Genomic DNA, 27,616 nt, shown 5'->3' on the forward strand with positions numbered 1-27,616 from the left:
AGCAGAAGGAGATGAGCAAATCTCCAAGACCACTCAATTGTTAAACTAAATCGAGTCAGCCGCAAAGGGCGACAGCTGGCTCCCGCAATTGAATGCCCCATAATCTCTATCTCGCAGATTGGAAGAAGATCGAGCAATCTTACTGTTGGAGGACATGTGGATGGAAAGGAACGTTTACTGACTGTAGATATGGGCGCATTTCATTCCATCATTCGAGCGGATTTAGTCAACAAAAAGATAACACCATTGCTTGGAGCAAGATTACGTACAGCCACGGGAGAGGACATCCAGGTAATTGAAGAAGTAGAATGTGAAGTAGCAATTGGGAACGTCACGGTACTATACAATTTTATAATGGCAGATATTGTTGATGAAACCATAATTGGAGTGGACTTCTTAATCAACCAAGGCATCAAGATCGATATGCAAAGCAAGACGATGCGATATAAGAACATGGATGTGCCACTTAATTTAGGCTACGAGAGGGGCTACAGTAGTAAACGAGTGCTGGTCAAAGAGAGTTAGCAAATACCACCAAAATCCGAAGAAGTCATCTGGGCAAAGGTTGATGGAGATTGTGGGACAAACAAATTGTGGGTTGTCGAAGCAGCAAACAAATCAGCACTGAACATACTTGTAGGAAAAACCCTGGCTATGACAAAGCAAGATGGACGTATTCCGGTAAGAGTACTCAATGAGTTCAAGTCAACATTTAATTTGACCAAAGGAGCTATTTTGGGAAGATGCCAAGAGGCTGAAGTAGTTATTAACTGTGAACAGATCCAGGAACACGCTTCATCTAGTAATACTGATTGAAAATGACATCACGGCATGGACGCAAGGGCTAGAGGAAGCCTAACAGAATAAGGCAAAACAACTGCTCCTAAAGTACGCGAATATTTTTGACCAGGATGGTTCCAAAACACTCCGCACCAATGTTGTGAAACATAAAATTGACACTGTAGACGCGAGGCCGATACGTCAAGCTCCTCGTAGTGTTGGCGAAACCGGGAAGTTGTGAGTCAAATCGTACAAGAAATGAGCGACAGCGGCGTCATCGAACCATCAGCTAGTCCACGGAGCTCACCGGTAGTACTTGTAAAGAAGAAGGATGGAAAAATGAGGTTTTGCGTGGACTACCGCAAGTTGAACGACGTTACGAAAAAGGATAGCTACCCATTGCCAAGAATTGACGAGACTCTGGACTCGCTCTTTGGCACGAAATGGTTTCCCACACTGGACTTGAAAAGCGGCTACTGGCAAGTTGAGGTGAAGGAGGAAGATAAGGAGAAAACAGCCTTCAGTACCGGTGATGGCCTTTGGCAATTTACAGTAATGCCTTTTGGACTTTGTAATGCACCAGCTACTTTTGAGAGACTCATAGACCAGGTACTGAAAGGGCTACATTGGAAATATGCTTGGTGTACCTGGACGACATCATCGTATTGGGAAAGAATTTGATGAACATTTTAAGAACTTGGAGGAAGTTTTCCAGAGAATTGTTGGCGCTGGTCTGAAGTTAAGTCCCAAAAAGTGTGCGCTGTTTAAAAAGGAAGTAAATTATTTGGGCCACAAGGTAACGACAGAGGGAATCTGCACTACAAACGAAAAGAGAGAGGCTGTAAAGAATTGGCCAAGACCACAGAACCTACATGAATTGAGAAGTCTCCTTCGGTTGTGCACATATTACCGCCGATTTGTACCAAATTTTTCCAGCGTAGCTCATAGCTTCCATGAGCTTACAAGAAAAAATAAAGCTTTTGAATGGAAGAAGGAGCAAGAAGTAGCTTTCCAAACATTGAAAGAGCATTTGTGCACTGTCCCAATGTTGGCATATCCGATTCCAGGAGCAACGTTTATCCTAGATACAGATGCGAGCAGATATGCTATAGGAGGTGTTTTGTCACAACTGGTTGATGGACAGGAGAAGGTAGTTGCATATTAAAGTCGTTCGATTGGAAAACCAGAGCGGAACTACTGCGTTACGCGGAGAGAGCTGTTGGGATTGGTAGAGTGCATTAAATATTTTCACAAATATCTTTACGGCCAGCGATTCCGTGTCAGGACAGATTACGCAGCTTTAAAATGGCTTCTGCAGTTCCGTAATCCGGAAGGACAATTGGCACGGTGGATCGAGCGACTACAAAGGTATGACTTTTCCATTGAGCATCGGAAGGTAGTACCCATGGATATGCCGATGCAATGTCGCGAAGACCATGTAGTTTGGAATGCAAGCACTGTTCAAGGGCCGAGGCTAAAGAAGATATCATAGATGTCCGGCTAATGACTATAACGTTTACGGATGAATGGGACAAGGAACAACTAAGAAAGTGTCAGCTAGAAGATACAGATCTGTCACATGTTATGCAAGGGCTCGAATGAAACGAAAGACCAAGCAGAGAGGAGATGTCAGCAGAGAGCCCCACTGCGAAGTCATATTGGGCACAGTGAAACAGTTTAGAATTGATATCCGGTTGCCTTCATCAAGTATGGGAGAGTGAGGATGGTCAATGCAAGAAGAAACGGATAGTTGTTCCCAGAAAGAGGATTCCTGACGTGCTCAGCGAGCTGCATAATGGTCCAAGTGGAGGTCATCTTGGAATCACGAAGACGCTCGGGAAAATTAAGCAGATTCTATTGGGTTGGTTGCCGTCAGTCGGTCACCGAGTGGATTGCCAACTGCGAAGTATGCAACAGAGCGAAAGGGCCCAAAACACGAAATTATGGCCAGATGAAGCAGTATATTTCAGGTGCACCATTTGAAAGGATCGCCGTGGATGTCGCAGGTCCATTTCCTACTAGCAACCGCGGAAACAAATACGTACTGGTGGTTATGGATTATTTCAGTAAATGGCCAAAGGTATACCCAATTCCAAACCAAGAAGCAAAAACAGTAGCAGAAGTGGTTACAAACGATTGGGTTGCAAGATATTGTGTACCAATGGAGTTACATTCTGACCAAGGCAGGAATTTTGAATTAGCTGTGTTCCAAGAAATGTGCAAGAAGTTGGGCATTCGAAAAACACGGACAACTGCATTGCATCCTCAGACCGATGGTATGGTGGAACGTTTCAATAGAACATTGGAGGAGCATTTAAGGAAAGTAGTAGACAAGTACCATAAGGACTGGGATACACACATATCATTATTCTTGATGGCCTACCGATCGGCAGTACATGAGACAACGGGCCAAACTCCCGCAAAGGTAATTTTTGGCAATGACCTTCGACTGCCAGCTGATTTGAAGTATGGGATAGATGCAGATGCGGAGAGGAATGTCAAGAAATCCACTGGTGTCTTGGAAGAAGAGCTGAGAGAGATACACGATCTGGTAAGGCAACGAGCAAAGATTATGACTGACAAGATGAAAGCGAGGTACGATAAAGCAATTAATTCGGAAGGGTTTCAGTAAGGATATTTGGTACTGCTATACAACCCACAACGAAAAAAAGGTTTGTCCCCGAAATTTCAGTGTAACTGGGAAGGCCCATACAAAGCTGTAAAACGAATCAACGATGTAGTGTATCGCATACAAACCATTGGCAAACCACGAACCAAAATGAAAGTGGTTCATTTGGAGAGGCTAGCAATGTTTAGATCGAGAGATTTGTCTGATCGGGACGATCAGACTTAAGTGTAGGGCAGTGTTACAATATTAGCAACACTAAGGGGTACTGCCATCTATAAGCCGATGCTAAACAGTGATATCATGCACATCCATAAATCAATCATTATGTATCTACATAAACGAATCAATAATTGCGTCTACACATATGTACGTATACGAGCAGCGGAGAAGCAACGCACAAATACATGCATATATCTTATCTGAGTTGCTCACAAAAGAGGGCAATAATTTGCGCAAGTATTACTCAAATGAGAAGTTATAAAGGTAGTTGTGGCTGGCGATTTTGTAGCTGATAGCTAACTAGTAATTCTGGAATGGAAAAGCCTAGAAGTATGCAATGAGAAATCAAAAAGTATAAAAGGCGCGACAGTAGAGGCGAGAAGTCAGTTTCGTTTGAGCTATCAATCAGTATGGTTATTAAGCAAGCTATTCGTTTCAAAGTATAAGTGTTATATTGTGAAGTACTTTAATAAAGGGCCATTTTTCCATTATTCAATATTGGAGTTATTTATTCAACAATTTAGCGATACGAACATTGGCAGAAGAATGCAAATAAGGGTAATTGCAGTAAATTCGTTACACTATTTATTTTAAATTGTACCACCGAAACTGCTTACCTTTAAATCCGCACAAATTTTTAAATTGTTTATATTGAATGAGTTCAAGTAAATTGGATATGCTTAAATAAGTTTCTTTAGTATTCTCAGAATCTGCCACTGGTATTAACGGTAACGAATTTCCTATATGGAGTAATGCTGCTTTTAAACTATGCTTTGATCTGTCTATAAACAAGCGCCAATCATCCACTTTATTTTCTAATTTTAGTGCTTCAAATAAACCTTGAACATCATTGCAGTAGCAAATATTTTCACTTTTAGTAAAAAAAGAAGAGAAAGTCTTGTGTCTATTTCGTAATTTGGAAGTACTTGTCGAAGGGCTCAGGGTACCCCATTGCTGCAAACGAGATCCTAGAACTTCGCTATCAAATTTCGATAATTTCAAATCTCTGGCCAAGTTATTAAGTCCGGCTTGTGAGTCTCGATGTGGGACCTCTCCTTCTTGTTCACTGTCTGAATTATCTACTTCGGAGTCACTTTCGCTTGAGGCTTCACAACTTATAGGCGGTCTAGGTATGGGTAAGGTATGGTCATGTAGTTTTGTTTTTTTAGCTGATGCCACATTTGGATAACTTATTAATTTCCTCTTTTTTCTCGTTTTACCTTTAAGATCTATCACGCAAAAATAACACTGGTCGTGGTTAAAGGGTTCAGTCCACATCATTGGAACACCAAACTTCATGTTATGACCTTTACCCGATACCCATCTCATTAAAGTTAATCTACAGGAGGCGCAAATAAAATGAGGTGTCCCAGATTTATCGCGCTTTTTTACACGGAAACCGAAATAATGAAAGTATGCATCTTTGACAGAATTAGTTATTTTCCGAGCTGAGTTTCCGAAAATATAATGTCCGCAAATAAAGCAAAAATCATGCGGATTATATATACATTTAAAATCTCTTTTGCAACAAGCCATTTCGTAAACACATCTACCGATATAGTATGTATAAATTTGCACTACAAAATTTACAACAAACAGTGGTGACAATTAAATACTTGATGTCTTTTTAAATTTATTAGACCCTAAGGTAGAGTGACCAAATTAAATGTCTCGCCAATTTTATCAAAGTAATTCTAAAATTTTAGGATAGACGCTTGCAAGTTAATGGGGCTATAGTCTCAACGGCACGTTCGATTGTTGTACTGGTATGCTTAAAATTTTCGTAGTTAAATTACCTACAACATAGGAGGGCTAACTTTTTTCGTCCATAGAATTTTTCCGATTTTAAAGTGGTTAAATCTGAAATTTGCAAAAAAAATTTTTTTTTCTCAAAATTTTTTCAATGTGGTAACGAACAATAAAACATTCTAATAAGCCCGTGTGCTAATTTCCAGCAACCGATGTAACTAAGTCCGTTTAAAGAAAACCGCTTAGCACTTTTTGCTGATTTTAAATTCTTTATTGATTTACCGACGGTAATATCGCGACGGTATGCATATGAGCGCAAAATTTTACTGACTTTACTTTAGTATTTCAATTACCAAAAAGGTGTATATTTACTTATTAAATAAATTACATAGGTAAAGAGTTTAACAAAGGAAATTAGAAAACAATGAAATCAAGAAAAAATAAAATAATAGCAAATATTGAAACCAATAAGCGGACTGTAACAATTGACTGCGTAGCGGTAGAATCGTATAATGCTGCTGGCATTGAACTTGCATTCGCTTTGTATGTACATAGGGATAGGCATACATATGTAAATATGTATGTACGCTTGTTATTAGGCAAATGCATGCTAGTGAGCGCTCAACAGCTTTAGTAGGCTATGCAGTTATTATGTATTAAATATGATGTTATGTTGAAGGAGTTGAATGACTTCCGGCGTATGACGAGGTTCCCAAGTAGTTATTACGATGCAACAAAGTAGTCTGCGGTTCCCAAACATACCGCCACCCCTGAACGACGCGTTCAGAAAGGCAATGTCGCTACCTTTGAAATTGGACGCTTGTATTCTCCTTTTCTCGTTTTGATGGTAACCACATGTACTAGATCATCATCTCCTTTGTGCACTTCGATGATGCGTCCTAAAATCCACTTTGATGGTGGGGGATTAGGTTCTTTCAATACGACCAATTTGCCGATTTCAAGATTAGTAGTGGACTGTTGCCATTTATTCCTCTGTTGTAAAGAGGTTAAGTACACAGTATGCCAGCGTTTCCAAAAGCCTTGAACCATAGCCTGCAGATGGCCCCAATGTTGTTTAAGGTTAAAATTTGTAGTTAAAGCAGATGGCTCAGGCATACATGTATACGGTTCGCCAATTAAAAAATGTGCCGGAGTAAGAGGATCGAGATCTGTATCAGAAATGCTGCACAGAGGTCGTGAATTTAAAATAGCTTCGCTTTGACATAGTACCGTGATGTGTTCTTCGAACGTAAGTAGGCTGTCTCCAATCACTCTTCTCAAATGTAATTTTATAGATCGTACTCGAGTTTCCCACAATCCTCCAAAATGTGGTGCTGAGGGTGTGATGAAATGCCAATTAACGCCTTCGTTTGCTAAGGATTGAGCCACCTCTGCCCGATCTTCATGAAATATTGAGAGCCGTTGAAGTTCGTTCATAGCTCGTTTCGCACCGTGGAAGGTGGTACCATTATCGGAATAAAGGCGACTGGGCTTTCCTCGGCGTGCAATAAATCTGCTAAAAGAAGCTAAAAAAGCATCGGTTGTTAAATCACTCACCAATTCGATGTGTAGGGCTTTAGTAGACAGACAGAAGAATATGGCAAACCAAGCTTTACCAATTTTTGGATTTCGCGTTTTTGAATACTTTATGCGTACAGGGCCAGTGTAGTCAAGTCCGCAATGTAGAAAACACCGACTGGGCTGAACTCTTGTTGATGGCAGATTACCCATAAGTTGAGTACTGGTTGCTCTTCTTTGCAAGAAACATGTTTTGCAACCAAATATGACCTTCCTTACTAAGTTTCTACAGCCCAAAATCCAAAATTGTTGACAAACAAGAGCGAACGTCGCTTCGACACCTGCGTGCATATTGATTTCGTGCGTATATCTTACGATGAGTAGCGAAATTTTGGCGTCTTTAGGTAGTATAATCGGAAACTTTATATTGTAATTTATATCTCCATGTTTTATGCGACCACCAACCCAAAGTACACCTGATTCGTCTCTGAATGGTGAATACCGGATCAGCGTACATTTGCAATGTAGTTGTTGTAAATTTTGTAACTGATCAATGTCTTTAAATAATGCATGAGCTTGCGTGCCTTTTAGTAATAGGATTCTAGCTTATTGGAGCTCGTATGTAGATAAAAACGAGTCACTGTAACCCTCTCCACGACGGCGTGCTTTGTTGATAAATCTTATGCAATATGCGACTATACGTGTCAATCGCCACCAAGAAGATATTTTTGAGCTTAGCAACAACAGCGGATTATCAATTTCGTTGGCACATAATACTATCGCCGCCTTACGATTTTCCTCTACGAGTACCAACGGGTTCGATGACGATATATTGAATTTAGTGTTAGAAGGCCACGATGGTTCAGGGCGTGCTAACCAGCTGGGCCCTGACCACCAAAGCGTATGCTCAATTAGCTCTGTAGGTAGAATACCACGAGAGGCACAGTCAGCAGGGTTGTCTTCGGATCGAACATGTCTCCATTGACTTCGAGGAATTACGTCTAAAATTTCTTCGGTTCTGTTGCTAACAAACGTAGCCCATTTCCTCGGTGGAGCGGAAAGCCAATATATCTCCGAATCCGTCCAACAAACAATATTTGAAATTGTTAAAGTTAACGACTCCTTGACGAGAGTGATCAGCTTCGTTAGCAACAATGCGGCGTTCAATTCAAGCCTTGGAACTGATATTAGTTTCAGCGGCGCCACACGCGTTTTTGCTGCTATTAATTATTGCGTAGGAGCCTTCAGTATGCACGCGACAGTATACAACAGCCGCGCAAGCCACGGTTGATGCATCTGAAAATCCAAGAATCTCCACAGGCTTTGAAGGATATGAAATGTATCATGGTATCTGTAATTGTTTTAAATGATGGAGCTCCCCCATATAATTGCACCATCGTTTGCATAAGGCCTCCGGTAGTGGGTCATCCCAAACAAGGCCGTAACACCAGGACTCCTGGAATAAAACTTTAAAAAGAACCACAATAGGTGCAACCATACCTAATGGATCGTAAATCTTCGAAGTTTCTGACAACACCATTTGCTTCGTAGGTTTCGCCTCAATTACAGGATCACCAATATTCAAAAATAGCTGATCGCTAGACGAATTCCAATGTAGCCCCAGAATTTTTACAGATGTTTCAGATGTTTGAGAGTGTATGGCAATTGGATTAAATTCGCAGATTGCTTTTGGTAAAGTTTCAAGCAGAGGCCAACAATTTGAGCTCAACTTTCTCAATTTGAAATTAGCTTTTGATAAGAGTTCTATAAGTTCGTTCTTCAAAGCTATAAGATCTTCGACGGTGTCGCATCCAGTGGATATGTCATCTACGTATGCGTCGTGCTCAAGAACGCGTGAAGCATTGGGATATTCTGCTTTGTAGTCTTCCGCAATTTGTTTTAAAACTCTCACAGCCAGAAAAGGAGACGGCGCAAGCCCATAAGTAACAGTTAGCAATCGGTAATGTTGAAATTTAGCTGTTTGTTCATGCCTCAGTACAATGCGTTGATAATCAGTTTGTTCTGGATGCACCCTTATGCCGCGGAATATTTTCTCAATATCGGTTGCGAACACATACCTATGCTGGCGGAAACGTAAAAAGACACCAAACAAATCGCGTTGAATCGGTGGACCAATATGTAACCGATCATTCAATGAATACCCAGAGGAATCTTTAAGCAAACCATCAAAAACTACACGGCATTTGGTTGTTGAACTGTCAGACTTAAGTACGGGATGATATGCTAAATAAAAACGTTTTGAAGTACTCACATTAATATGCTGCTCTGGAATCAATTCCATGTGTCCCAACTGAAGATATTCATGTAAAAATGCTGTGTATTGTTGTTTTAGCGCAGGTTGACGTTGCAGTTTGGCATCCATACTATTAAGGCGTGAAATAGCTTGCGGAAAAGTGTCATCGATGGGTTTGATATCGGCTTTAAATGGATATTTGACCACATATGTCCCATTCTCAGCTCGTTGCACTGTTGAAGAAAAATACTTTTCTACCGGATCGTGATCGGTGATTTTACTCTTCGATGATTGTAAACTATCCATTTCTAAAAGTGATCGAACCAGGTAATCTATATCTTCCAACGCGTGATTTACTGACACCTGACTTCGACACACTGCCTCAGATAAACATGACCCAGTGATTACCCAACCGAATGAACTATTTAACGCAGTCAAAGTTTGATTGTTTAATTGTATATTTTCACTCGTTAAAATCTTCCAAAGTAGATCAGAACCAAGAATCATGTCGATTGGACCAGGAATTCCGACAGTTGGATCTGCTAATGATAATTGATTTATTTGCTTACGGGTTTGCTCGCATAAATGAATTGATTGAGGTGGTAGTATTGAAGTCAGCTTCTGAAGAATAAGCGCTTCAACCTCAACATTATTTTTGCTATTTGCAGAGAGTAGTGTAAGAACTACACGACCTCGAGTATTGCCGACGCTTTTCGACGATAGCCCTACAATTGGAACACGGGCATGTTTGCGCTCTACGCCCACCAACTGAACAAATGCTTCTGAATGAAGCTTTTGACCCAGTGTCAATCAGCATTCGACAATTTACCACAGTGCCCCATTTATCACGGTAGGTAAAATTGTTTGCGACGAGACTTTGACCATTTGATTTGTATGATTACTCACAATAGGTTGAAGTATTTTTGCTACTTGTTGCATTTTCAACATTGGCTACACTTTGTCTTTCTAAATCTTTGGGCTTGGCATTATTTTCAAAATGTAATAAGGTATGATGGGCGGAAGAACAAACACGGCATTTCACAGAGCTCAAACACTTGTTAAACTGGTGGGAGCTACCTAGGCTCCGTCAGTTATTTTCCGGAGAGAATTCGCATTTGCCGTGTGGCAAGTAGGAAGAGATAAAAAGGTTTGAATAAACGATTGTACGATAAGCGGTTTACGATCATACTGCTGTGTCAGACGATCCCATGCCTCCAAACAATTTGCATCTGTCAGCGCCAAATGCTTCACCAGCTGCAAGGCTTCTCCAGCTAGGTAGGACTTCAAATAATGAAATTTTTGTGTCGGTGTTAGATTATTCTTTTCATCGATGGCACCCGTAAATAAATCCCTGAGCGAGGGCCAATCTTGATAACTACCGGAAAACGTTGGTAGTTAGATTTTTGTTAAGTGGATATTCGAAATATTTTGTGTTTCATTTAGGCGTTCGAGGAAAGCAGCTTGTTGACCAGCCAACTTGTTGATCGAATCTTCATTCGACGCACCTGGCAGGTCTCGAGTCTTGCTTTTCAGTGCGGTAGACAGCAATGCATGAGCCGTAAAATACTTATCCTCGTAGTCCAGTATATCGTCTACTCGATCTACGAACCCTTCTTGATTCTCGTACTCGTAGAGCTGCTTGCTCAATTCAGACAACTCACTAAAACTTAGCTCTAGCTTTTGTAAGCGACTTGCCAAGAGCTTTGACTGTCTCCTCAGTATTTTGAGCTGCATCATATACACGGGATATGGTTGCCTTAGCCCAACCACGCCTTCTCGTCAAAGCATTCATTTTGTTAATTTAAATTTAAATATTTTATAAAAATTTCAAGTAGGTATTTCAATATTTGCAGTTAGTTATTTTTTCTCAAATGAACGACTCTATGTTGCAACGTCTTAACTTTTTTCGTTTTGATATAAAAATGAGCTATTGAATTATTGTTGTACTTTTTTATCTCCATAGATAAGACTTTTTCCCCACTTTCACAATTTAAAGCAGTTTTTTTTTGTATTTATTTTACAAGGTTTCAAATGATTTTGTTTTTTTTTTTGCAAATGAACTAGGTATTTACAAATGAAATGTAAAATTTTTTCTCAAATAAAACAGATAGCTTTTGTATTTGTTTTATGATTTAGATATAAGAAAGTATTGCCACTTTCACAGTTTAGTTTTTAGATAACTTGTTCCAAAATGAAATGTTTAATTTTTTTCTCAAATACACTATATCTGTAGTTTTTTAATATAACCGATTAATTTTTCCTTGATTAGATTCACAATCTTTTAAATGATGATTTGCAAATGAAATATTAAAGTTTTTTGCAAATACACAGTTTTTGTTATTTTTATCGTTCTCACTTGACTGATTCCCACGCGAATCAGTTTCAAATATCGATATTAGAGACCGGAACCCGCTTGATCCGGCTCGAAGGACCAAATTTTTTAATGGTAACGAACAATAAAACACTCTAATTAGCCCGTGTGCTAATTTCCAGCAACCGATGTAACTAAGTCCGTTTAAAGAAAACCGCTTAGCACTTTTTGCTGATTTTAAATTCTTTATTGATTTACCGGTAATATCGCGACGGTATGCATATGAGCGCAAAGTTTTACTGACTTTACTTTAGTATTTCAATTACCAAAAAGGTGTATATTTACTTATTAAATAAATTACATAGGTAAAGAGTTTAACAAAGGAAATTAGAAAACAATGAAATCAAGAAAAAAGTCGGCATTCTAATATTTGATAGTTATTCTTACCAACTCCTTGCCACCATTGAAGCACAAATTTGGAGTTCCACCAATTGTAAAATTGAGTACATGTCTTCGTTTTTTCGCATAGGGAAAAGGCGTCGGAAAGGACCATGTTTCAGTGAGGTGCTCAACATTTTGGAACCGTTGCATTGTCCACAATGGATATCTTGGCCGACTGATACGTTGTCATAAAAAACTGAATTTACAGCAATACAGGAATTTCACTTTTTTCCACTCAGCTTCCGATTGTGCATTGTTTATTGATATATTTCTAATAATAAAAGTGCATATAATTATAAGAGTATCAAATTTCAAAACAAAAAATCACTTACATTTTTGTTTTCCTCTCGTTCGCCTGTAAAATATAAGTGAACAAATTTGGGTTTCCCCGCAGTTCATTTCGCCCGAACAAAGAGCTGCCGATAAGGTGAAATCTTTTTCGAACATGAACAATTTTTTCGCCACCCTCTGCGATAGGGTGAACAAAAACTGTGAATATTTTCGGGTGAAAATAAAACTCGCGATAAGGGTGATTATGTATTAAATATGATGTTATGTTGAAGGAGTTGAATGACTTCCGGCGTATGACGATATCGCAGAGAAGTCGTTATTACGATGGAACAAAGTAGTCTGCGGTTCCCAAACACAATGTTATTTTGGCATAGTGGCCAAAGTACTGAAGATACTGAAAGAGGTGAAGGCAAGAAATGTTTATGGGAATTAGTATAATGTATAATTCAACAGCTTAAAACGAAAAAGGGAAAAATACAAATTTTTGCATTACCTATGTATATGGAGTAGTGTTCTGCAAAAATGGGAATTTTCATATTTCGCCGATATGTCTGAAACTAGATCTGTCAGTCATATTCGGAATCAGGAGAAAATTTCACTTTATGAAAGACATATTTTATTCTTGGAGACTAAAGGTGATCAGAATTTGTTGAGTAGTGTTATTTTTGCTTTTTTTTGATTTAAAAAAATTTTTTTTTGATTATTTTCCGCTTTGTTGAAAGATAAATTTTCGTTTTTTGCATGCATACAAGTACATTTTTAGGATGCGACAGTAAATCGTAAGCGCTTATCGAGGTGAATATATACATGAAACATATAGGGCAACTAATATATGAGCGTTGATTCAAATATATTCTCATTATATAAAATAATAATGGTTTCATCCTAAAGTCAAGCTATTTTTGTTTTGTATCTAAAATTAATATATCTGCTATTTTGGATTAAGTTATGGCTATGCACTGATTGTTTTGTAATCGAAGTTTATCATATTGTTCGCTTTATTTTAATAATATTGGTTTTATATCATCCCCACTATGTGAGTGTTTTCGTCCCATTTAGAGAGCTTTATCATATACATATAGGCATTTTTCTTCGTTAATACTCAATTAAAAACTCAAAATTTTTGTTTTTCCGCCTTCGGATTATTAATACTGATGTCAATCTAAGTCTTTTAGGACACGTATTAGCAGCCGACCGCTGTTATAGACTTTTAAAATGTATATATTGTACCGTAGTACAAGGCCTCAAAACATTTTTCCTAATTCTTACTTTTTTTTATTTACAGCAGAATTTACATTTTTTTTGTTCACGTACATATTTTTATTTTGCCACCACTGTCCTTACTTCAAAACACTAACTAACACCGCCCATGTCATATATATATGTTTTTTCGAACCGATTTATCTACTTATCTGAGCAACATGCCGCTCGAATTTAAGCCGCCAGAAAAATTTGCAGAGTTTAGTTGTTCGGGTAAATTTTCAAAGTTATATAGTTTTAAAGTTTTAAACCCGAGTGCAGTGATTAATAGACTTGTAACAGATTTGCCAATATAAGTACGCATTTTCACGCCGAGTGTTAAAAAGTTATAATTTTTTTATAACCACTATGGCACATTTTTTGAAGCTATATAAAACTTATAATTTGTGATTTCACATCAAGGTTAATATATTAATCCGACACCCGTGCGAACTTAATATTAATTCATAAATTTGCCTCCGGTAACCAGCATATTTTGAGCCCAAATTTATAAGGAGAGATACATGGTAAGTGTACACATTTTTATTAAATAATAGAAATCCCTTTTCCCCTCTTATTGTGATATATATGTGGTGCAAATAATTTGAACATAAATATAAAAGAGCGGTACCTTCTTCATCCGCAGATTTTCCGTAAAAACCACATTTTCTGCAAATTCATTTGCCATCAATTTTATATCATATACATGTGGGGTTGCTTTGTGAATTTAAATTTTAAATTAAATTATTCAAATTTCCTGACATGTCTTGGGATTATGTTAGAAACCTCCGGCGATGATGAAAACTGGCCATTTTCAAAATGTCAGGAAATTTGAATAATTTAATTTAAAATTTAAATTCGTTTTAGTAATATAGATAATAGATTAGTAATACATATAGATACATAAAATGTATATAGAAATATAGAAATCGAACTCGAACTCAAAAATAAGTATGAATAAGAATCAAGTTATGTTTAGAAACATTGATTCGTATGCCTAAAATGTTGCTAAGAAATAGTAAATTATAATTGAAATTTTCTCATAAAAAATTTTTTTTGAAATCACTAAATGTATTCAATATAAGCAAATAGGCTAAAAGAAAACTTCTTTAGGCCCCTTATTTTGAATACCCACTGTAGTTTGAATTAGCCAAATTTGAATAGTGGTAATATGTAGCACCTTACCAAAAATTTAACTAGCCAAACCGCAAATTATCATATTTTTGTTGTTATTGTTGCACAGCATTCTTTTGAACAGTGTTGCCAGGTGATGAAAAAAAAAGAAGCTAGATTGCAAAAAAAAAGGTTAGAAAAGGCTAAATTTAGAAAAAAGAGAAGCTAAAAAAGGCCAGAAATTTTTTTGGTTAATTCATTAAATTTTTTTTTATATTTTAGTTTACACATTTGTAACTAAAAACTTACAAAACATAACTTAAACATAACTTTCAAAACATATCAGGCACATTTTCCTTTACTAGCACATGGAATTGCTTTAAACGGTTGCATATGTCTATATACATACATAAAAAAAAATATTACAAACTAAATATTTATATAAAATATTCCCCGTCTGAAGAATCACAAGAGCTTAAGTCTGCGTATAAAGTTTGGCTATTTACCATAGATATGAGATCATCGGTAATTTCAAAATCATTACAACATTTAGATAAGCGTTTTAACGAGCATCTAATATTAAGCAGCGCATTAAGCATTTTAATTTTTAGTTTCTTCCTTAATTTAGTTTTTGAGAATTTCATGCCACTAAAATTCTTTCAACCTCCGCGATACTGAGTGGTAATACCAAAAAACTAAATATGAATCGACAAGTTCTAAAAAAGGAGGTTCGTTTAATACATTTTTATGTTCTCGGACTTCCGACCAAAATCCCATGGTGAGTGTAAATTTTTCCATTGTATAGTTTATATAGTTTTCGCCACGGAAGCTCTATTAATGCTATTTGACTTGAAGAATAACTATACCTCTCTTTTTCAAAATAAGAAAATACATCTGGCTTTGAAACTTTCAACGAATTTTCAGCAGAAAAAGAATTAATCTTTTGTAGAGAACTCATCTTATTAGGTATTAGGTGTTCAGAGGAACTTTTGAAATTATTTTATTTTAGAAATTATTAAAAATACATTCGGAGTAAAAAAGGCTAGAAAAAAGTCACGAAGCTAAACCAAAATTTCGAGGCTAAAGGCAAAAAAAAAGGCTAAATCTAGCCTCGAAAAGGCTAACCTGGCAACACTGCTCTTGAACCTGTGCCCAATCACATACATGTGAGTGAAGTGGACATGTTCTAGAGAGCTGTATGATGCGTTTGAGAGAACTGTATGATGCCATCTAAAGAAATATTGTTCAATTTTTATACGCAGTCGCAATCAGATCGATCACGTTGTGATAGACGGACGGCATGCCTCCAGTGTTTTAGATGTACGCACGATCCGAGGACCTAACATCGATTCGAACCATTATCTCGTTTCAGCCAAAATACGCACCCGATTCAACGCGGCTAAAAACAAGGAACAAAAAACACAAGGAAAGCTAGACGTCGAAAAGCTTCAATCACAACAGACTGCCAATGATTTCGCAACTCGACTCTCACACCTGCTCTCTGAGGGCATAACTCATCCTGAAGAATACAGGAGCAGTGGGAGCATATCTCCAAAGCACTTCGTACCGCCGCCGAGGAAAAAATTGGTTACCGGCGGCCACGAAAAAACAACTGGTACGATGAAGAATGCCGCGTTGCAACCGAAAGAAAAGACGCTGCCTACAGGGCTACGTTAAAAGCGAGCGCGACAAGAGGAGTGTGTGAACGCTATTGTGAGTTGAAAAGGGAAGCGAGGCGCCTTTTCAGGAAGAAAGAAGCAGAAGCAGAAAGGCGTGAGTGCGAGGAGCTTGAGCTGCTAGCCACCAGCAATAACGCCCGAAAATTCTACCAAAAAATACGGCGACAGACGGAAGGTTTTAAGACCGGGGCAAACTCCTGTAGGAATGAAAACGGCGACCTTGTAACTGATGTCCAGAGAGTGCTTAGATTATGGAGGGAACACTTCTCTGCTCACCTAAATGGAGGCAGCAATTCACCGCGCAGAGACGAAGAACCCGATCCCGCAATCGATGATGATGGAATATATGTCCCCCCGCCCGATTATGACGAAGTTAGAATAGCAATAACCAGATTGAAAAACAACAAGGCCGTGGGCGCTGATGGATTGCCTGCGGAGCTATTCAAGTTCGGCGGCGAGGAGTTGGTAAGGCGCGTGCAGCAGCTTCTTAGCAAAATATGGGCGGACGAAAGCATGCCCGACGGTTGGAATCTAAGTGTTATTTGCCCAGTCCACAAGAAGGGGGATACTGCAAAATGCACCAACTATCGTGGAATCAGCCTTCTTAATATCGCATATAAGGTCCTTTCAAGTGTATTGTGCGAAAGATTGAAGCCCACCGTGAACCGCCTGATTGGACCTTATCAGTGCGGCTTCAGACCTGGTAAATCTACCATCGACCAGATTTTCACAATGCGCCAAATCTTGGAAAAAACCCGTGAAAAGAGAATCGACACACATCACCCCTTCGTCGACTTTAAAGCCGCCTTCGACAGCACGAAAAGGAGCTGCCTATATGTCGCTATGTCTGAATTTGGTTTCCCCGCAAAACTTATACGGCTGTGCAAAATGACGTTGAGCAACACCATCAGCTCACTCAGAATTGGGAAGGACCTCTCCGAGCCGTTCGAAACTAAACGAGGTTTCAGACAGGGTGACCCCCTATCGTGCGATTTCTTTAATTTGATGCTGGAGAAAATTATACTAGCTGCAGAACTTAACGGCACTGGAACAATATACTATAAAAGCGTGCAATTACTGGCATATGCTGATGACATTGATATCATCGGCCTAAACACCCGCGCTGTTAGTTCTGCTTACTCCAAGCTGGAAAAAGAAGCGGTAAAGATGGGTTTGATGGTGAATGAGGACAAAACGAAGTACCTGCTGTCATCGAGCAAAGAGTCAGCGCATATGCGCCTTGGCAACCACGCTACTGTTGGCAGCCATAATTTCGAAATAGTAAAAGACTTCGTTTATTTGGGAACCAGCATCAACACTAGCAACAACATCAGCACTGAAATCCAGCGAAGAATCAATCTTGCCAATAAATGCTACTTTGGACTAGGTAGGCAATTGAAAAGTAAAGTCCTCTCTCGGCGAACGAAAATCATACTCTACAAGTCACTTATCGTACCCGTCCTGCTATATGGGGCAGAAGCATGGACCATGACAACAGCAGATGAAGCGGCTTTGGGAGTGTTCGAGAGAAAAGTTCTTCGAGAGATTTATGGACCTCTACGCGTTGGCGATGGCGAGTACCGAAGAAGATTTAATGATGAGCTGTACGAGCTATACGCAGACATCAATATAGTCCAGCGAATTAAAACGCAGCGGCTGCGCTGGCTAGGCCATGTTATGCGAATGAAAGATGACCTTCCAGCCAAGAAAGTGTTTCTATCGGAACCCGCCTATGGAAGCAGAGGTAGAGGGCGACCCCCACTCCGTTGGAAGGACCAGGTGGAAAACGATTTAAACTCCCTTGGTGTGACCAATTGGCGCCAGTTGGCGGAGCGAAGGAGCGACTGGCGCGCCTTGTTGGACGGCCATAACCGTTTAGACGGTTAAGCGCCAATTAAGTAAGTAAGTAAGTTTTATACTCAGTTGAGCAGAGCTCACAGAGTATATTAAGTTTGATTGGATAACGGTTGGTTGTACATATATAAAGGAATCGAGATAGATATAGACTTCCATATATCAAAATAATCAGGATCGAAAAAAAATTTGATTGAGCCATGTCCATCCGTCCGTCCGTCCATCCGTCCGTCCGTCCGTTAACACGATAACTTGAGTAAATTTTGAGGTATCTTGATGAAATTTGGTATGTAGGTTCCTGAGCACTCATCTCAGATCGCTATTTAAAATGAACGATATCGGACTATAACCACGCCCACTTTTTCGATATCGAAAATTTCGAAAAACCGAAAAAGTGCGATAATTCATTACAAAAGACCGATAAAGCGACGAAACTTGGTAGATGAGTTGAACTTATGACGCAAAATAGAAAATTAGTAAAATTTTGGACAATGGGCGTGGCACCGCCCACTTTTAAAAGAAGGTAATTTAAAATTTTGCAAGCTGTAATTTGGCAGCCGTTGAAGATATCATGATGAAATTTGGCAGGAACGTTACTATTATTACTATATGTACGCTTAATAAAAATTAGCAAAATCGGAGAAGGACCACGCCCACTTTTAAAAAAAAAAATTTTTTAAGTAAAATTTTAACAAAAAATTTAATATTTTTACAGTACATAAGTAAAATATGTCAAGATTCAACTCCAGTAATGATATGGTGTAACAAAATATAAAAATAAAAGAAAATTTAAAAATGGGCGTGGCTCTGCCCTTTTTCATTTAATTTGTCTAGGATACTTTTAACGCCATAAGTCGAACAAAAATTAACCAATCCTTTTGAAATTTGGTAGGGGCATAGATTTTATGGCGGTAACTGTTTTCTGTGAAAATGGGCGAAATCGGTTGATGTCACGCCCAGTTTTTATACACAGTCGTCCGTCTGTCCTTCCGCATGGCCGTTAACACGATAACTTGAGCAAAAATCGATATATCTTTACTAAACTCAGTTCACGTACTTATCTGGACTCACTTTATCTTGGTATGAAAAATGAACGAAATCCGACTTTGACCACGCCCACTTTTTCGATATCGAAAATTACGAAAAATGAAAAAAAATGCCATAATTCTATACCAAATACGAAAAAAGGGATGAAATATGTTAAGGTAATTGGATTGTTTTATTAACGCGAAATATAACTTTAGAAAAAACTTTATAAAATGGTTGTGACACCTACCATATTAGGTAGAAGAAAATGAAAAAGTTCTGCAGGGCGAAATAAAAAACCCTTAAAATCTTGGCAGGTATTACATATATAAATAAATTAGCGGTATCCAACAGATGATGTTCTGGGACACCCTGGTCCACATTTTGGTCGATATCTGGAAAACGCCTTCACATATACAACTACCACCACTCCCTTTTAAAACTCTCATTAATACCTTTAATTTGATACCCATATCGTACAAACTCATTCTAGAGTCACCCCTGGTCCACCCTAATGGCGATATCTCGAAAAGGCGTCCACCTATAGACCTAATGCTCACTCCCTCTTAAAATGCTCAGTAACACCTTTGGTTTGATACCCATATCGTACAAACATTCTAGAGTCACCCCTGGCCCACCCTAAAGGCGATATCTCGAAAAGGCGGCCACCTATAGACCTAATGCCCACTCCCTCTTAAAATGCTCAATAACACCTTTCGTTTGATACCCATATCGTACAAACACATTCTAGAGTCACCCCTGGCCCACCCTAATGGCGATATATCGAAAAGGCGTCCACCTATAGACCTAATGCTCACTCCCTCTTAAAATGCTCAGTAACACCTTTGGTTTGATACCCATATCGTACAAACATTCTAGAGTCACCCCTGGCCCACCCTAAAGGCGATATCTCGAAAAGGCGTCCACCTATAGACCTAATGCCCACTCCCTCTAAAAAATGCTCAGTAACACCTTTCGTTTGATACCCATATCGTACAAACACATTCTAGAGTCACCCCTGGCCCACCCTAATGGCGATATATCGAAAAGGCGTCCACCTATAGACCTAATGCCCACTCCCTCTTAAAATGCTCAGTAACACCTTTCGTTTGATACCCATATCGTACAAACATTCTAGAGTCACCCTTGGTCCACCTTTATGGCGACATCTCGAAAAGGCGGCCACCTATAGACCTAATGCCCACTCCCTCTTAAAATGCTCAATAACACCCTTCGTTTGATACCCATATCGTACAAACACATTCTAGAGTCACCCCTGGCCCACCCTAATGGCGATATATCGAAAAGGCGTCCACCTATAGACCTAATGCCCACTCCCTCTTAAAATGCTCAGTAACACCTTTCGTTTGATACCCATATCGTACAAACAATCTAGAGTCACCCTTGGTCCACCTTTATGGCGACATCTCGAAAAGGCGTCCACCTATAGAACTAAGGATTACTCCCTTTTGAAATACTCATTACCACCTTTCATTTGATACCCATATCGTACAAACTCATTCTAGAGTCACCCCAGGCCCACCATAATGGCGATATCTCGAAAAGGCGTCCACCTATAGACCTAATGCCCACTCCCTCTTAAAATGCTCAGTAACACCTTTCGTTTGATACCCATATCGTACAAACATTCTAGAGTAACCTCTGGCCCACCCTAATGGCGATATCTCGAAAAGGCGTCCACCTATAGACCTAATGCCCACTCCCTCTTAAAATGCTCAGTAACACCTTTCGTTTGATACCCATATCGTACACACATTCTAGAGTCACCCCTGGCCCACCCTAATGGCGATATCTCGAAAAGACGTCCACCTATAGACCTAATGCACACTCCCTCTTAAAATGCTCAGTAACACCTTTCGTTTGATACCCATATCGTACAAACACATTCTAGAGTCACCCCTGGCCCACCCTAGTGGCGATATTTCTAAAAGGCGTCCACCGATAGACCTAATTCCCACTCCCTCTTAAAATGCTCAGTAACACCTTTCGTTTGATACCCATATCGTACAAACATTCTAGAGTCACCCCTGGCCCACCCTAATGGCGATATCTCGAAAAGGCGGCCACCTATAGACCTAATGCCCACTCCCTCTTAAAATGCTCAATAACACCTTTCGTTTGATACCCATATCGTACAAACACATTCTAGAGTCACCCCTGGCCCACCCTAATGGCGATATTTCTAAAAGGCGTCCACCTATAGACCTAATTCCCACTCCCTCTTAAAATGCTCAGTAACACCTTTCGTTTGATACCCATATCGTACAAACATTCTAGAGTCACCCCTGGCCCACCCTAATGGCGATATCTCGAAAAGGCGGCCACCTATAGACCTAATGCCCACTCCCTCTTAAAATGCTCAATAACACCTTTCGTTTGATACCCATATCGTACAAACACATTCTAGAGTCACCCCTGGCCCACCCTAATGGCGATATATCGAAAAGGCGTCCACCTATAGACCTAATGCCCACTCCCTCTTAAAATGCTCAGTAACACCTTTCGTTTGATACCCATATCGTACAAACAATCTAGAGTCACCCTTGGTCCACCTTTATGGCGACATCTCGAAAAGGCGTCCACCTATAGAACTAAGGATTACTCCCTTTTGAAATACTCATTACCACCTTTCATTTGATACCCATATCGTACAAACTCATTCTAGAGTCACCCCAGGCCCACCATAATGGCGATATCTCGAAAAGGCGTCCACCTATAGACCTAATGCCCACTCCCTCTTAAAATGCTCAGTAACACCTTTCGTTTGATACCCATATCGTACAAACATTCTAGAGTAACCTCTGGCCCACCCTAATGGCGATATCTCGAAAAGGCGTCCACCTATAGACCTAATGTCCACTCCCTCTTAAAATGCTCAGTAACACCTTTCGTTTGATACCCATATCGTACACACATTCTAGAGTCACCCCTGGCCCACCCTAATGGCGATATCTCGAAAAGACGTCCACCTATAGACCTAATGCACACTCCCTCTTAAAATGCTCAGTAACACCTTTCGTTTGATACCCATAATGTACAAACACATTCTTGAGTCACCCCTGGCCCACCCTAATGGTGATATATCGAAAAGGCGTCCACCTATAGACCTAATGCCCACTCCCTCTTAAAATGCTCAGTAGCACCTTTCATTTGATACCCATATCGTACAAACATTCTAGAGTCACCCTTGGTCCACCTTTATGGCGACATCTCGAAAAGGCGTCCACCTATAGAACTAAGGATTACTCCCTTTTGAAATACTCATTACCACCTTTCATTTGATACACATATCGTACAAACACATTCTAGAGTCACCCCTGGCCCACCCTAATGGCGATATTTCTAAAACGCGTCCACCTATAGACCTAATTCCCACTCCCTCTTAAAATGCTCAGTAACACCTTTCGTTTGATACCCATATCGTGCAAACATTCTAGAGTAACCCCTGGCCCACCCTAATGGCGATATCTCGAAAAGGCGTCCACCTATAGACCTAATGCCCACTCCCTCTTAAAATGCTCAGTAACACCTTTCGTTTGATACCCATATCGTACAAACATTCTAGAGTCACCCCTGGCCCACCCTAATGGCGATATCTCGAAAAGGCGTCCACCTATAGACCTAATGCCCACTCCCTCTTAAAATGCTCAGTAACACCTTTCAGCCCTGGTCCACCTTTATGGCGATATCCCTAAATGGCGTCCATCCATAGAACTATGGCCTACTCTCTATTAAAATACTCTTTAATACCTTCCATTTGATACACATGTCATACAACCACATTCCAGGGTTACCCTAGGTTCATTTTCCTACATGGTGATTTTTTTTATTTTGTCTCCATAGCTCTCAACTGAGTATGTAATGTTCGGTTACAACCGAACCTAGCCTTCCTTACCTGTTTATACTCAGTTGAGCAGAGCTCACAGAGAATATTAAGTTTGATTGCATAACGGTTGGTTGTACAGGTATAAAGGAACCGAGATAGATATAGACTTCCATATATCAAAATCATCAGCATCGAAAAAAAATTTGATTGAGCCATGTCCGTCCGTCCGTCCGTCTGCCCGTTAACACGATAACTTGAGTAAATTTTGAGTTATCTTGATGAAATTTGGTATGTAGGTTCCTGAGCACTCATCTCAGATCGCTGTTTAAAATGAACAATATCGGACTATAACCATGCCCACTTTTTCGATATCGAAAATTTCGAAAAACTGAAAAAGTGCGATAATTTAATACCAAAGATGGATAAAGCGATGAAACTTGGTAGGTGAGTTGAACTGATGACGCTGAATAGAAAATTAGTAAAATTTTGGACAATGGGCGTGGCACCGCCCACTTTTAAAAGAAGGTAATTTAAAATTTTGCAAGCTGTAATTTGGCAGGCGTTAAAGATATCATGACGAAATTTGGCAGGAACGTTACTCCTATTACTATATGTACGCTTAATAAAAATTAGCAAAATCGGAGAAGGACCACGCCCACTTTAAAAAAAATTTTTATTAAAAGTAAAATTTTAACAAAAAATTTAATATCTTTACAGTATATAAGTAAATTATGTCAACATTCAACTCTAGTAATGATATGGTGCAACAAAATACAAAAAATAAAGAAAATTTCAAAATGGGCGTGGCTCCGCTCTTTTTCATATAGTTTGTCTAGGATACTTTTAATGCCATAATGTCGAAAAAAAATTTCCCAATCCTTTTGAAATTTGGTAGGGGCATATATTTTATGACGTTAACTGTTTTCTGTGAAAATGGGCGAAATCGGTTGAAGCCACGCCCAGTTTTTATACACAGTCGTCCGTCTGTCCTTCCGCATGGCCGTTAACACGATAAGTTGAGCAAAAATCGACATATCCTTACTGAACTTAGTTCACGTACTTATCTGAACTCACTTTATCTTGGTATAAAAAATGAACGAAATCCGACTATGACCACGCCCAATTTTTTGGATATCGAAAATTACGAAAAAGGAAAAAAATGCCATAATTCTATACCAAATACGAAAAAAGGGATGAAACATGGTAATTGGATTGGTTTATTGACGCGAAATATTACTTTAGAAAAAACTTTGTAAAATGGTTGTGACACCTACCATACTAAGTAGAAGAAAATGAAAAAGTTCTGCAGCGCGAAATAAAACACCCTTGAAATCTTGGCAGGTATTACATATATAAATAAATTAGCGGTATCCAACAGATGATGTTCTGGGTCACCCTGGTCCACATTTTGGTCGATATCTGGAAAACGACTTCACATATACAACTACCACCTCTCCCTTTTAAAACTGCCATTAATACCTTTAATTTGATACCAATATCGTACAAACACATTCCAGAGTCACCCCTGGTCCACCTTTATGGCGATATCTCGAAAAGGCGTCCACCTATAGAAATAAGCCCCACGCCCTTTTAAGATACTCATTAAGACCTTATATTTGATGCCCATATCGTACAAACAAATTCTAGGGTCACCCCTGGTCCACCTTTATGGCGATATCTCGAAACGGCGTCCACCTATGGAACTAAGGATCACTCCCTTTTAAAATATTCATTAACACCTTTCATTTGATACCCATATCGTACAAACAAATTCTAGAGTCAACCCTGATCCACCTTTATGGCGATATCCCTAAATGGCGTTCACCTATAGAACTATGGCCCACTCCCTCATAAAATACTCTTTAATACCTTTCATTTGATGAACATGTCATACAAACACATTCCAGGATTATCCTCTGTTCATTTTCCTACATGGTTATTTTCCCTTATGTTGTCACCATAGCTCTCAACTGAGTATGTAATGTTCGGTTACACCCGAACTTAACCTTCCTTACTTGTTATACTTTCTTTTATAATAATTTTCTTGGATGATGAATCAAAATAAATCTCACAAATTAAGTTTAGGTTAACTAAACTAAGTAACGAATTGTATAATGGATTGAATTTGTTTTAAATAATAATAATTCATAATGGGTAACTAAGTTGTTTGATTTGGTTTGAGACACCGGAGTTAGTGGTAATGTATTGGGGCCAAAGGTAGGGTGGGTACAGAGGCAGCCACCAAATGTTGCAACAACGAGCTGCCAGCCATAAGGGTAAGTTGAGGGTGTCGTATTGGTGAAGTGTGGAATGCAAATGCGTAGGTTCCCTTCAAAAAACGCGAGTACTCCATAAATAATGTAAGAAATACTCCTTTGGGAGTATAGGAGTGTTCAAAAACTAATCTGTATTCATACAAAAAATGTGCTCCAATTAACATTGCGATGTCCTAGGAGAGGAGTAGGTGATCCCACTCTCGCTTTGTTTGTGAGTATTCCATAGAGTACATACGTGAGAGTACTTTCCAAAGTACCTTCACTGTTATACTCCATGGAATACCCGCAGAGGATCATATGCCAAAGTACTAAAGAGGAATTGTGTCGGAAAGAATTATCGGAGTGAATTTAATTTAAAATGAAAGTAAATGAAGAGGGGCAATACAACTTTTATATTTTTTACTACGAATATTCTTATGTTATTTAGCATTTGCGTGTATAAAGAAATTAATATTTCTCTATACTATAGTATGTAAGTTAAACTTTTACAAATTGGAAATTCTAAAAAAATATATTTTTTACACGGGAGACGTGCTCGTTTATTGAATGCAAACTTATATCTGACTTTACACAATAATAATTCTTACAATCTAACCTACGTTTGCCTTACCGCGATGAAAGTGAAAACTGCTGATCACGCGCTTTGTTTATTATACTCAGTTGAGCAGAGCTCACAGAGTATATTAAGTTTGATTGGATAACGGTTGGTTGTACATATATAAAGGAATCGAGATAGATATAGACTTCCATATATCAAACTAATCAGGATCCAAAAAAAATTTGATTGAGCCATGTCCGTCCGTCCGTCCGTCCGTCCGTCCGTTCGTTAACACGATAACTTGAGTAACTTTTGAGGTATCTTGATGAAATTTGGTATGTAGGTTCCTGAGCAACCATCTCAGATCGCTATTTAAAATGAACGATATCGGACTATAACCACGCCCACTTTTTCGATATCGAAAATTTCGAAAAACCGAAAAAATGCGATAATTCATTGCCAAAGGCGGTTAAAGCGATGAAACTTGGTAGATGCGTTGACGTTATGACGCAGAATAGAAAATTAGTAAGATTTTGGACAATGGTTGTGGCACCGCCCACTTTTACAAGAAGGTAATTTAAAAGTTTTGCAAGCTGTAATTTGGCAGTCGTTGAAGATATCATGATGAAATTTGGCAAGAACGTTACTAGTATTACTATATATGTGCTAAATAAAAATTAGCAAAATTGGATGAAGAACACGCCCACTTTTTAAAAATTTTTTTTTTTTAATTCAAATTTTAACAAAAAATTTAATATCTTTACTGTATATAAGTAAATTAAGTCAAAATTCAACTCCAGTAATGATATGATGCAACAAAATACAAAAATAAAAGAAAATTTCAAAATGGGCGTGGCTCCGCCCATTTTCATTTAGTGTGTCTAGAATACTTTTAATGCCATAAGTCGAACAAAAATTTACCAATCCTTTTGAAATTTGGTAGGAGCATAGATTCTATGACGTTAACTGTTCTCTGTGAAAATGGGCGAAATCGGTGGAAGCCACGCCCAGTTTTTATACACAGTCCACCGTCTGTCCTTCCGCTCGGCCGTTAACACAATAACTTGAGCAAAAACTGATATATCTTTACTAAACTTAGCCCACGTACTTATCTGAACTCACTTTATCTTGGTATAAAAAATCGCCGAAATCCGACCATAACCACGCCCACTTTATCGATATCGAAAATTACGAAAAATTAAAAAAATGCCATAATTCTATACCAAATACGAAAAAAGGGATGAAACATGGTAACAGGATTGGTTTACTGACGCAAAATATAACTTTGGAAAAAACTTTGTAAAATGGGTGTGACACCTACCATATTAAGTAGAAGAAAATGAAAAAGTTCTACAAGGCGAAATCAACAGCCCTTGGAATCTTGGCAGGAATACTGTTAGTGTTATTGAATATATAAATAAATTAGCAGTACCCGACAGATGATTTTCTGAATCACCTGATCCACATTTGGTCGATATCGCGAGAACACCTTCACATATACATCTAAGGGCCACTCGCTTTTAAAACCCTCATTAATACCTTTAATTTGATATCCATATCGTAAAAACACATTCTAGAGTCAACCCTGGCCCACCCTAATGGCGATATCTCGAAAAGGCGTGCACCTATAGACCTAATGCCCACTCCCTCTTAAAATGCTCAGTAACACCTTTCGTTTGATACCCATATCGTAAAAACATTCTAGAGTCACCCCTGGCCCACCCTAATGGCGATATATCGAAAAGGCGTCCACCTATAGACCTAATGTCCACTCCCTCTTAAAATGCTCAGTAACACTTTTCCTTTGATACCCATATCGTACAAACATTCTAGAGTCACCCCTGGCCCACCC

The 27,616-nt window shown here is 38.9% G+C and overlaps 1 protein-coding gene across 10 annotated transcripts in view; it reads right to left on the reverse strand.

Annotated features, from left to right (window-relative positions):
• LOC137250494 (uncharacterized) overlaps positions 1-27,616 on the reverse strand; it is a 119,379-nt gene that overhangs the window by 53,435 nt on the left and 38,328 nt on the right. For 7 of the 10 annotated variants that reach the window (XM_067783454.1, XM_067783405.1, XM_067783424.1 and 4 more), the window contains one exon: positions 11,908-12,586. The exons of 1 other annotated variant lie outside the window; for it this stretch is intronic. In XM_067783454.1, the coding sequence (XP_067639555.1) occupies positions 11,908-12,051 (144 nt within the window). In that variant the 5' untranslated portion in view covers positions 12,052-12,586. Of the gene's footprint in view, positions 1-11,907; positions 12,587-27,616 lie in introns of those variants that run through there. 2 more of the 10 variants (XM_067783445.1, XM_067783460.1) reach the window with 2 other exon arrangements.

This window comes from Eurosta solidaginis, chromosome 1 (assembly GCF_040869045.1).
Source record: "Eurosta solidaginis isolate ZX-2024a chromosome 1, ASM4086904v1, whole genome shotgun sequence".
Classification (NCBI taxonomy): Eukaryota; Metazoa; Arthropoda; class Insecta; order Diptera; family Tephritidae; genus Eurosta; species Eurosta solidaginis.